General features: G+C 43.6%; 1 protein-coding gene across 4 annotated transcripts in view; it reads right to left on the reverse strand.

Annotated features, from left to right (window-relative positions):
- The window catches only part of Col14a1 (collagen type XIV alpha 1 chain), a 180,742-nt gene that overhangs the window by 19,829 nt on the left and 148,521 nt on the right, over positions 1-12,392 (reverse strand). For all 4 annotated transcript variants that reach the window (XM_075961001.1, XM_075961003.1, XM_075961002.1 and 1 more), the window contains exons 41-43: positions 8,454-8,507; positions 7,905-7,976; positions 769-804 (exon numbers count right to left, since the gene is read on the reverse strand). In XM_075961001.1, the coding sequence (XP_075817116.1) occupies positions 769-804; positions 7,905-7,976; positions 8,454-8,507 (162 nt within the window). The remainder of the gene's footprint in view (positions 1-768; positions 805-7,904; positions 7,977-8,453; positions 8,508-12,392) is intronic.

Here is a 12,392-nt window from a genome sequence, read left to right on the forward strand (position 1 = left end):
AAGAGACAATTTGTACCCTGAATTCAAGGTTTCTCAAAAGTCTTTGCATATTCGATTTATAAGCTCAAATAAACATTTGGGGTCCAGGATTCTAAAAACATATATTAACAATATTTAAATATACTCATATATAATTAATGCCTTCTCAGGTGATGGCTCACTTAATACTAATAACAACTCATAGAAAAATTATTAAGCCCATGTTATAGCTAACTAGTATTAAATTCACTGCCTAGGTTTTTGCAGGGGAAAAAAACTATTGAACCTGAGACAGGTGCTGCCTCTACCAGTCATGAGCGCTGAATTTCTACAGGAAGTGAATAGTGAAATTAAAGCAATTTGAATGATAGGATCTGTTCTTTGAGTCTATCCAACCACTGTCTTGCTTTGTACCCAAACTATGCCATCATGAAAACACGAGTCCTGTGCCACTGGCTGGTACTAGTCTAAACCATCCATTTCCATTAGGACACCCTTCCACATCTATTATATTATTTCCATCCCAGGTCCACTTTGTAGGTTAGGCTGAGTGTGATTCTTCTTGTGTTTACCCTTAAGGAGTGGAGCCCAAGTACAGCAGGTACAGGGCTGGAAATCCTCTCCTGGCCCCCACCCCAGCCAGATGTTTTCCCTGGGAAATGTGCTTCTAAATGAAAGACTGCTGGGGCAGCAATGAATACTGCAGTTGGCAGTGACTGTTACTCAGTAGGCGGGGGCAAGAGCTGCGTGCAACCACCCTATAACCAGAAGCATCCTCCGAAGACTTACTCGTTCACCTCGCTCTCCCTTTGGTCCAGGGACACCCTGTAAAAGTGAAGAGGAAATTTCAAGTTACTTAAGCTGCTGTGCTGAACTGAGTCATGAGAACGCACCTTTCTGTAGTGGACAAAGGCATTTTTCCCAAACTTGGGTGAAAATGGGCATCAGGAAGGGAACGGGGAGCAACCTGTAGCCCCACCAAGCAGAACGGCTTATTTGTACACATTAAGTGTCTGGATCTTTCATGGAGAGATGCGGTAGTTTGGAGCCACGAAAGTAGAATGGTACAACTATGTCTTCACCAATGAAACCGTCCCAGCTTCCCACTCCAAACACCATGCAGGGTGTTGACCTTTATAAAGTGCATCATGATTCCACAAGCCCCTTCTTGTGGAAAAAGAAAAAGAAAGGCATATCTATAAGAAGGCAAAGAATTCCTCTCAACCTAGCAGTTAGAGGAACTGATGAGATCTGTGAAAGTCCACGGCTTCAATCTGCTTCCTCTCCAGTGACGGCATAAGTCTCTGCAACATCTGAGCTCAAGCGTGCCTGAGTCCTCAGTTTTACTACTTTTGACAGTAAGAAATTTACTATTACCGTAACATAGTGACTGAAAAAAAACCCAGTGTTTTCAGTGTTTCTGCAATAAAATTTTGCTATAATGGGAATCAGGTGTCTTCAGAAGGCTGTCGTATTTCTGTGTAGACTCACGGGCAATATGGATGCAGCAGCATTTCCGTCATTGCTCCTGGGAGCGTGGACAGAATCCACAAATGGAATATGCCACATTGTCAGACGGTTTCCTCTCGCTACTTCAATCTCACTGGGTCTCAAAGCACAGTGTGGAATCCGAACTCTGCTGTGATAAGTCACCCACGCTCAAAGTTCTTGGTTCTCTTCATAGGGCCCCAGGAATGCCATGAGTTGTAGCGTGTGCACAGATGGGCAGCAGAAAGACTTCTTCCCCAATTGATTTCACACAGTCATAGTTGGGGTGGGCAGGGGAAGGGACCAGTAGTGACCTCTCCTGAGCAGGTGGCAGCAGCCCACTAATTCTCTTGTCTCTTTTCCATCTGTGCCCTTCCTATTCTATTACGCGCGCGCGCGCACACACACACACACACACACACACCTATATTTCTTCTCATAGTTATCCTTCTTGTGTTTAGCATCTCATCTCATCCCAGGGCATTTGCAGCATTCAGGCCTCCCTTCCACTCTACCAAGCACACAATTACTCCAAGCTCATTATATCTTGCTCTTGAAAACTCCACCTGCTCCTTCTCACAGGTGTGGTCTAGTATAGATATGAAAACTTGATATGGGAGAAAAGTACTATTGTAGATCTTGTAGATTAAGTGTCATCTGCAAGGATATTTCAAAATAGTGATTAGTTTGAGAATCAACGCTCCAACACTAAATCTTTATCACTGTATATGTTTAATGAGTTAATGCATGGGTCTCATGATTAGAGGTTTCTAAAAACTACCATAGACTTTATTTTCTGAAATCGCTGAGCTTGATTATGCAAATCCTTGCATAAAGCTGTCATTGCCTACATCCAATATTAAATTGAAATCTTGGACTGACCTTGCATTTTCTTTTATCTTGCTAAGGCAACAAAGATAAAATATTCACTTCATTTTTCAACTATAACGGGAAATTTATTCTTTAGTCTGCCACCAGATAACATTCCAAGATTGCAAACTGGGTCCAGCATCAGCTAAGCACAAGAGAACTTTCCTTTAAAATACATGTGTGTCCCACGTGGATCATCCCAGAATCTTGGTATTGCTATATAGGCACTCACTTGAAAAGTCTTTCAATACTGGGTGTGTTTGAAAAACTTGGGAGCCGGAGAGATTGCTCGGTGGTTAAGAGAGCATACTGTTCTTCCATAGAAAGCGAGAGTGGATCTGGCAAGAGTTGGAGGAGAAGGTGAATATGATCAAACATAGAAAATTCTTGAAAGACTAATAAAAATAAAATAAATAAAAAGTTTTAAGAAGAACAAATATTGGGGGGAAAGTGTAAGTCTTTGGCTCATCGATCCATTTAAAGCCTTGTGTTTCCTCACAAGGCAGGGCTGTTCAAGGAAGAGAATCTCTCGAGTGGAAGGTCATGACACCTTGATGGTTTGGACAGGTGGACAAAGGGCTTATAAAAAAATTCCAGATTCTAGGAAGAAAGTAGCTCCTGAGCTCCACAAGACTGGGTCTGCATTCTAAGCAACCTGCGCTTTGCTTCAACAGCCTGGATAGAAAAGAGACTGAAGAAAAATAGTGAGAATACACTACAGTGCATTGTTAGAGGGCTCGAAGAAAGTGTTAGTTCTGTTGAATAATACTCAACTTCCACAAGAAAAACTTGTTTTTAAAATTAATGTTTATGCATCTCTCTCTCTTTCTCTCTCTCTCTTCTTCCCTTCCATCTTCCTCTCCAACCCCCTATCCCACGACAGCCTAAATTCATTTTGTAAATAAATTCACAAGCTATGCCTTCTTCCCTTGGCACCTGTCACCCCTGCTCTCACAAGAACAAAACCCCAGAGAAGGCAGTGCCTACTTACAGGTCCTAATGGAGACAAGGCGTACTTATGACACCATGGGGGGGGGGGAGAGAAACAATTCTAGGGACATTAGATACAAGCCAAAAACCAGCAATAAAAGAAAACTGACATTTTAATCTATTTAGAGATTATAAATGTTAATAATGTATATTTATAAATGTTAATAATGTATATTTTGGTTGCTTTTGCCAGCCACTGTTCTGGGTACTTCTTATGTATTTCACTTAGTTAGCCCTTCCAATAGCTTTGGAAGGTAGTTCTTTTTATCTTTATAATACTCCTGTGAGATTAATTCATGCAGTCCTTGTAACAACTGCAAGAGACACACCCAGTTACAAATTAAGAAAATCATGCACAGAGAGTTCAAATCATTTGCCCAAGATCACACAATAAGGGACGTAGACGAGTTGGAACCTGAGGCCAATTTGTAGACTTCTGGACCCGGTCCTCTCTATTGCTTGGCTGGAAGAGGATGCTGTTCATAAGAGCCATGTGCCAGAATCTTCTATTCCAATTTTTTTTAAAAAAAATTCCCAATACAAACAAAAACAAGCAGGCACACCACTACCCTCCGCACACACTTAACACTAGGAATTCAGAGTGAAGTTCTAACTTGAGCTATTTAAAAAATTGATTTTGAGCCATGCAAGTTGGCTCACATATTTGCAACCATAGTACTGAAGCAGCAGCATTGCCCTGAGTTCAAGCCCAATCTGACTACACAGTGAGATCTTGTGTTTAAAAAAAAAAAGTATTTTGTCTTCAACACTTCGATTTCAATGCCAGCATGTCTTTCCACATTTCCTTTGGTGTCATTTATTATCTTAGCATGTTTGAAAATATTTCATATTTAAAGAAAGAAATTAGAGAGCAAACTTGGTTGTTGAGGAAAACAGACAGTATTAGCTACTGGCAGTTTCTGGTATAAAGAGATGGATGTGTTTAATTAGGCCTGAAATTCCCGAAATTCGGGCTCATGATGCCTGTTATTAAGTAGTTAAAAGGCATAGCTATGCAGTCTCAATGAAAGATCTTTTTAGTGAAATATTAACACAGCAAGTAATTATTTTTGATTCCAACTTCTTTGACATATTTCCTTTGATTTTTGCAAAGTAAAACAAAAAAAACAAAATAAAAATTCCTGAGCACATGAAGGCCCATAACTCCACCAAAGTATGCTTTGAAGGGAAACACATAGTCCCTGTAGATGGAGGCAGGAAAAGGTGGCGTATTTTCCCTTCAACTTTAGGAACACTTGAAATGTAAAGAAATACAGTAGCTACATTCATATATTCACAGAAGGTTGGGGCTGAAAGGGAGAGACCCATCTCATGGTCCAAGTCCCACATGCTGAAGAAGTCTGTTATACAAAATCCAACCTCAGCAGGCCTCAGAGATCTTCAGTGACCTGACCTCGAACCAGTAACAGTAACTTAGCCTTCTTGAAAGCAGCCTAAAAAGAACACAAATGCTGGGTCCTCTTTTTTCCTCTTTTCCCTACCCCTGTCCCCCTACCCTTTTCTCTTCCCTTCTCTTCCTTCCTCCTCTTCTCATCACAAATATGTAGAAAGCATTCTATATCTCAGATGACAAAGAAATATATCATCACAACAATAAAATCTCTGACTTCCAGAAGCTATTTTATAGTTATGAGACAGACGGTGGGAACCAGAAGATGCAGCTGACTGCCTGGGACCGGATGATTTACTGAAGATGTAGTAGGCTAGACAATTTGGTTCAGTTTGTGGCTCCTGTTGACAGGTAGATCTGTGCCAAAGTCCTACCTGGACACTGGGTATTTGGACATTTTATACAGGACTCTTTAAATGATGGTCTTACTGACCAAAACACGTGGCCTCAGCAGTAAGAAGGGCCTTCACAAGCCTCATCATGCATGTGACCCATGGCAGGGAGGCACTACATTGAAGCCAGTATCCAGGGAAAAATTAGAAGCTTGGCAATGGCCGTGTTCATTTGCCTGGAGGAGCTGGTGGAAGAAGCTAGAGAGCGGGAGAGCAAGCATCACTGGCAGCAACTGTAGGAAACACCCTGCCATTTTCTGCAGCACAGTCTGTCCTTTTTGGTTCCTTTCCCTCATTTTCCTAGACAGATATCTATGGGAAATCAATCAAGGCCTTAACAGCGCAACATGGAGCCTGTTTTAATAATCATACCAGCCGGCAGGCGTGTGGGAGCTGGCAGCCTGGACACAGAGAAAATCTTGGACTCTAGTGCGGAGAAGAACTTGCTTCGGATGGGGAAATACAGGAACTGACTGTGGCATCCCTGCCAAGCAGCTACAGACCAGTTCCGGCTTCTGATAAAAGTGACCATGGTATGAGGCCTCTCTTGCTGCCACCAATCGCCATCCTTTGCTGAGGGGTGATAAAACTAATACGAAGTGATTTATTAGTGGGGAATGCATTGATATTTAGTATGTCTCAGATACATACTAGGCCAAGCGGCCTCCCTACCCTGTTTGAATTCTCCCAAGACCTTGGTGCCTGATCCTCCTTCTGTCCCTTTTCATCCCAACCCCTTGGTTCAGAACCAACCATAACTTGTATTCTCATAGTCTGGGCAAGAAACCTTAATTCTGGAAGATGTAAGAAAAAAGGCCCCCTTCTCCTCCTGTATGTAACCATGGTAAAGCAACTTCTTCCTGGTTTCCTACTGCATTTGGGATGCTTCAACATCTTTGATGCACTAAGTGCTGCCATGGTTCTGCTGCATGGAGCACGTACTATCTCTGAAACTGCTTTGACGGAAGGACTTAAGCTCCCTAAGTCCTAATGATAAATTCTGAATTTCTGGTTTCCTAAACCGTATCTTGAGGGAGGCTTTCTGGTGTGGAATGGATGAGTAGATGAGCAGAGAAGACTGACATAGAAGGAAAGATGAGAGAGGGGGAAGGAAGGAAAGAGAGAAAATAAAGAGAAACAGAGAAGCAGTCTGTGTGCTTACTTGTAATAGTAATAGTGTGTGTGTGTGTGTGTGTGTGCGTGTGTGTGTGTATGCATGTGTGTGTGTGCACGCGCGTGTGTGTGCATGTGTGTGTTGTGTGTGTGTGTGCGTGTGTGTGTGTTTCCCCACACAGGATAAAATGTGGCAATGTCTTTTTGAATCAAGAAGATATCTGAAGATGAGCTTATTCAACTTTCTTCTGTGGCCCAGTACTCGCTTGATTTAAAGACAGAGAGTCAGGAGTGTTTCGGACAATGAGAAGGCGGCTAACACAGCTCTGTAAAGTGACTAAAGATAGTTTCTGAGGATAAGCAAACCACGATGTAGTCAGACTTTCAGGACGTGTCCCAAATATGTCTAGGGTATGTGTCATGTGCGCCATAGTGTCCTTTCTAATCCACCCCAGTATACTGTTGTGCCTTTTCCCCTATGACAAGTGGGAAAGGTTCCCCACCTACCCCACATGTCCAAATCTAAACCAAGAACTTGTGAGCGTGTCACTCTATGAAGTCAGAGGGACTTTACAAGGAGAACTTAATTAAGGACTTAGGAATTATCTAGGGAGATTTTATAGACCAGTCCTTAAAGGCAAAGACCTTTCCCACCTATGGAAGAGACAGGACTGTGGAAAACGGGACTGAAAGATGACACGTTACTGGAATTGGAGATGGAAGTGGCCACAAACCAAGGCATGTGGCCAACATTTAGAAGAAGCTAGGAAAAGTCAGGCAACTAGATTCTTCCCAAGAGCCTTCAGAAAGGAAATTCCAGCACCTTGCTCTTAACCCAGTGAGATCAGCAGCAAACTTCCATTCTGCAAAACTGTAGGATGATAGCATTGTCCCACTCTGAGCCACTGTGGTAGCGGGAACTTGTTAGGCAGCAATAGAACTCTAATTCCTACCCTCCTCTGCACCTTTCCGTCACAAGTCACACCCAGCAGGTTTGCAGCAGGACAGAGTTTTCAACAGTACAGCTGTTTGAGTTTTCCTGGCCACTCGGTTCGGCACAGATGCTGCCAGAATGCTGATGGCTAAGCCTACAATGAGCATCTTGCAAGTCACAGCAGTGAAGTATGGCTCTGGTGAGGGCGACATTATATCCCTTGGTTCCTGACACTTTCCCACTGGTCACATTTAAATGCCTGGGAAGAGACTGGGCTTGTGAAAAAGGGGGAAACAGGTCTACTCTTTGCACTTCTGTTTGCGCTCTTGGCTTATGTGTGCATGTGCTTTTACTGTGCTTTCTGACTGAATGTAAGGTATAAAAATATATTCCTATTTTCATTAAAACCTTGATTTCTCCAATTTTTTTATATTTCCTTCCCTGGAGACAAGCCTGATTGACATTTAGCTGTTACATCCAACCTTTATGGCTGGTACTGATTTCATTTATGCAAACCCAAAACAAGCCATGGTGACACGTTTTAGCACCAGCATGGTTGACTGTTCTGGTAGGACCATTTAACCTTAGCCATGGCATATAGACAACCCAATCTTAAAACTCTAACCACTCTTAGTCATGGAATTCTGAATAAACATTCTTTATATAATTTTTTGCATATAAACGATGACAGGACATATATCCTGACCGGCTACCATAGAGTACTCACAGGCGGCCCCGAGGCTCCTTGTGGTCCCATGCTTCCCGTGATCCCTGGGACACCAGGAGCTCCAGGAATGCCCTAAAATAGAAGTAAGAAATGGGTCAAAAGTGAAGATTCGTATATAAGACAGATCATAGCCAACTTTCAAAGAGGGATAACAACGCATGCCCCAACAGCTTCCCTCCCCACCAATGTTTCAGGAGTCATTGCTCATTCCTGTGCCCAATGACCAAATATAGGTTTTAAGTCTCTATAGAACTGGTCAGGTGTGGTTCTATCGATTCCGAGTCTTATTTACAGGCAGTAACAACAGCATGAATGCAGATGATCTGACAGAAAATTGGCTCAGTGAATAATCAAACTCTCTGGATTGGTCACTTTTGAAGGGACTATAGGTCTGTAGCAACAGACAAACTATTGTTACAAAATAGCAAAAAAAAAAAGGCAGCAAGAAAATATAGCGGAAGTGGAAGAAAATTTCTACCAAAAAAAAAAAAAAACCAAACCAGACGCCTTAAAGCAGAATGCATTCCAGAAGTTTCTAGAAATACTCACAATTGGCCCGGGTGGCCCTGGAGGACCCGAAGAACCATCCTTTCCAGGAAATCCCTGAGGAAAAGAAACAGTGCTTCACCCAACTGGTTGCTAGATGGCTTTCAGAAGAGACTGATCAAGTTCCTTTCAACATCTGAGGGACCAGTCCTGCCACCTGCTCTGGACCACCACGGATGCGCTGCTGTTCAGTTCCTGTGGGACTTGTTCTTGGAAAGTGGTTTGTGTCTGTTGGCTCCAATAAGTGTCCCAAGTGCGAGGATTGTAGGTGTGAGAAATGCCACTCAAACTTAAATGGGACCTTGTTTTCAGAAAGTTTATTAAACTAAACATTACAAATAAATAAGTTCAATTCTTTTTAATTAATATCCAGACCAGAAAAAAAAGTGGATTGTAGTCTTTCAAGACCTACAAAGAGTATGCCCTCTAGGAAGTCTATATTGCAATAAGGGAAGTGTGATTATCTGCAATACTTAGCTCTTGAGATGCAGATTGGAGGAGAATGTGGGTGGGGTGACCAGCTGTGGTGACAGGTTTGATCTGGGAAAGTTTCACTGAGTGTCTACCGTAGTGGGTCACCACTGGGTACATACTTGCTTCCCGTTCCATTTCTTAAGTGTATAAACAAACAAAAACTTAAAACAGTCCTCCCCACACACAAAAAAAACCAAATGATGTCCCTTAGAAACTCCTCTCTCCAAGACATTGGATAAGTGTATATGTGCTATTTGTGTTGGTGGCGCACGCCTTTAATCCCAGCACTCGGGAGGCAGAGGCAGGCAGACCTCTGTGAGTTCAACGCCAGCCTGGTTTACAAGAGCTGGTTCCAGGACAGGCTCCAAAGCTGCACAGAGAAATCCTGTCTCGAAAAACCAAAAATAAATATATATATACAATTAACATTGTATTACTCTTAGCACAGTTGTGAATGCCGGCCTTTCTGATGCAGCTGGCATGAGAGGGAATCTTCAAACTAAATTTTATAAGTTCATAAAAGTTTTCAAAATACCACCTCCTACTTCAGGGACAAATAAACTTCTCACCATGAGATTTCATGCCGGAAGCCTCTGTCCCAGCCCAAGCCATCTTGACTAGCGCGTGTCCTTGCTGCATCTCGCCACCCCATTTCTGATGATTCCCCCCACTTCTGCAGGCTGTTCTTCCCCCTCCTAGCTCACAGGAAGCAATCTGATCTGCATAAGGAATCTCCATCGGCAGCATCTCTTCAGCCACAAAGTACCAAGAAGTCTGTGGACGGGTATGAGGAGGGAGTCCGGACGGCCACAGAGAGACAGTACAGGCTCAGTGTGTAGGAGAACCATAGGCAAGCTAGGCCCTTTCATCCTGTTCTCAGCCCTCACGATGCCAACGAGGCTTAGCACAAAAGTTGGCCAGGGAGGTTGAACCTCACCTCTATTTCAGGTTTCCCTTTTCTGCCTGGCACATTGCTTGGCTTCATTTTGCAGCCTCCTCAATCCAGTTGGAGCCCATGTCTGAGTACTGGCCAGGAAAGAGGGCCCGTTCCAGCCCTGGCTCATGGACAGTTCCTGTGAAGGATCCTCCACTTTCTCGTCCCCTCCTGTAGCAACGTTAGAGGCTGAAGAGTACTCCAAGGCATAAAGACAGGGCAATGATTACAGGAGACAAAGGCTCCTTCTGCTACTCCACCCACCCTTGCTGGTTGCTCTGAGTTGTGGACAAGAAATAGCCATTATTTGACTTGATTTTATTGCGCTGCAGTACATAAAGCCGCTTATATGTTAGGGTCATTATGGCCATTATCCGAGACTGATACATATGGTATTGCTGTTGTCATTTTATAATATATTTCTGGGTTTTCACTTTAGTCAGGATTAATAGAGTTAGAGCCGGGCATGGCAGTATGCAGCTATAATCTCAACACTTAGGGCAGGGTCTGGGACATGACAGTTTGAAGCTAGCCTGAGCTGTATGGTGAGGCTTTGTCTTGGGGTGAAAGTGCTGAGAGAGCTCTAAGGATTAGTCCTGACACAGACTGTTACACACGTACACACACACACACACACACACACACACACACATGCACATGCGTGCACACCTTCCTTGGATCTGTTAATTAAACAATAAAGACTCACTTTGATATAAGGGTAACAAATAACTTATTTTAGCAGCATGTGACGACGGTTCAGGAGACTGAGGCAGGAAGACTGTAGGAAAGTTTGAAACCAATCTTGGACGCAGAGTAAGATCAAGAAAGCCCAATGAGGTTTTGTGGCGAATGAATTATCATAAATGGATAATTCCATTTAAATTTAAACACAGCATTTCCTGGAGAAAGGACATACATAAACCAGAATCTGCGACAGGCAGGACCTCACAGCCCAACAACCTCATTTCATAAGTAGGAAACTTGAATGTAAGAAAGGATAAAAAAAATCTTCATGTAAAAATGTTTTAATTTTTAAAAAGTTTTTATTTATGTGAATGCTTGTGTGCACGTGCGCGTGCACGAGTGCTGCCTGTGTGGGGGAGCCCTTAGAGGGAAAGAGGAGGACACCAGACCTCCTGGAGCAGGAGTTCCAGCATGGATGGGGGAAAGGACTTATGAAGTCCCACCCCTCCCTGACATGGCTGCCTGAGATGGGAAGGGAGAATACATTTCCTCAGGAATGTAACCCAGAGAGGCTATCCATACTCCTGCAGGTGGTCCCACACCATTCACAAAAAGCAACAGCAAGTTGCCCAGTGTGGGAAGGAGCGGAAAATAGAGGGTGCACAGGAAGGTGGAAGAGAAAAACCACAGAAGATACAGCAGAACTGGAGGGGGTGAAGAGGAGAGATTTGACCAAAACACATTGTATGGATGTATGAAATTCTCAATCAAAATAAAATGTTAAAGAAAGTTTAACATTTTCATATAACCAAGGTGGACTCTCGGCACATATGAAAGCATTTTTGAAAGGATTCCTCTTGGTTCCTGCCTTCGACAGGAGAAGCAGCCTGAGTCAGAATGGCCCCCTTGCAGCAAGTGCCTTCCCTGCCTCAGCTCTCACAGTGCCCAGAAGAAGATCTCTAATTCAAACAGAGACGGGCTTATTCAAAAGGAGAGTTGAGCTATGACATATTTTCTAAGAGAAGAATAGCATAAAACTGCATTATTCCCCAGAAGACTGGCAGGAAATAATGCATTTACACCCTGCTCCCCACCACAGGGGGAAGAGTGTGAAAAGGCAGCCGTCTGTCTGGGCTCTGCCCTTGGCTGACACAAGCTAGCATTCGCCTGATTTATAGTCACAACAGGCTCGTCTGGGAGCGAGCCCAGGGAAATGCGGTTCTTACTTGAGCGCTTAATCAGGTTCACAGTGAGAAAGATGTTTGTTAGTTCCGCGTTCTTAGCCTAGGCAACGTGTTCAGGTGCCGACAGAGCTGATTCCTGCGTTGAAGGCAGAATGTATGTGCTACGCAGTGTGATATTCCTAATTCCTGCCTGCTGCACACAACAGCCATTGATAAAAGCTTCCACTCACGTCCAACAAGGAAGTGTAGGTTGGAGTTACACTGAGTCTGGCTATAGGAGAGAAGGAAATGCTGGTGACGTTCCTTCACGGCCCTTTTCATGGTTCTCACGGGGCTGGGGGTCAACCCAGGGCTTTGCACGTGCCAAGCAAGCACTCCGTGGCTGAGCCGCATACCCAGCCCTTCTTACTATTCTCAGATACGGACTCATCTAACTTTGGAAGCCGAAATTCCATGGCACTAAGCTCTTGGGGGCAGTTTCTTAGAAGCAGACCTACAGCTCTGGATGACTGATTTCTTCCTGAATTGATCTTGGAGAAAAATCTGAAAGGCAGGACAAGGAGGGATGGAGGATAAGGAAGCCAGGTATAAAAGTAGCCATCTTAAGTCTGATCTGTCCGAGCCCATGGGGGACTCTGGTGTTGGAATTACACATAGGAGTCAGCT

This window comes from Microtus pennsylvanicus, chromosome 2 (assembly GCF_037038515.1).
Source record: "Microtus pennsylvanicus isolate mMicPen1 chromosome 2, mMicPen1.hap1, whole genome shotgun sequence".
In the NCBI taxonomy this organism is placed as follows: domain Eukaryota; kingdom Metazoa; phylum Chordata; class Mammalia; order Rodentia; family Cricetidae; genus Microtus; species Microtus pennsylvanicus.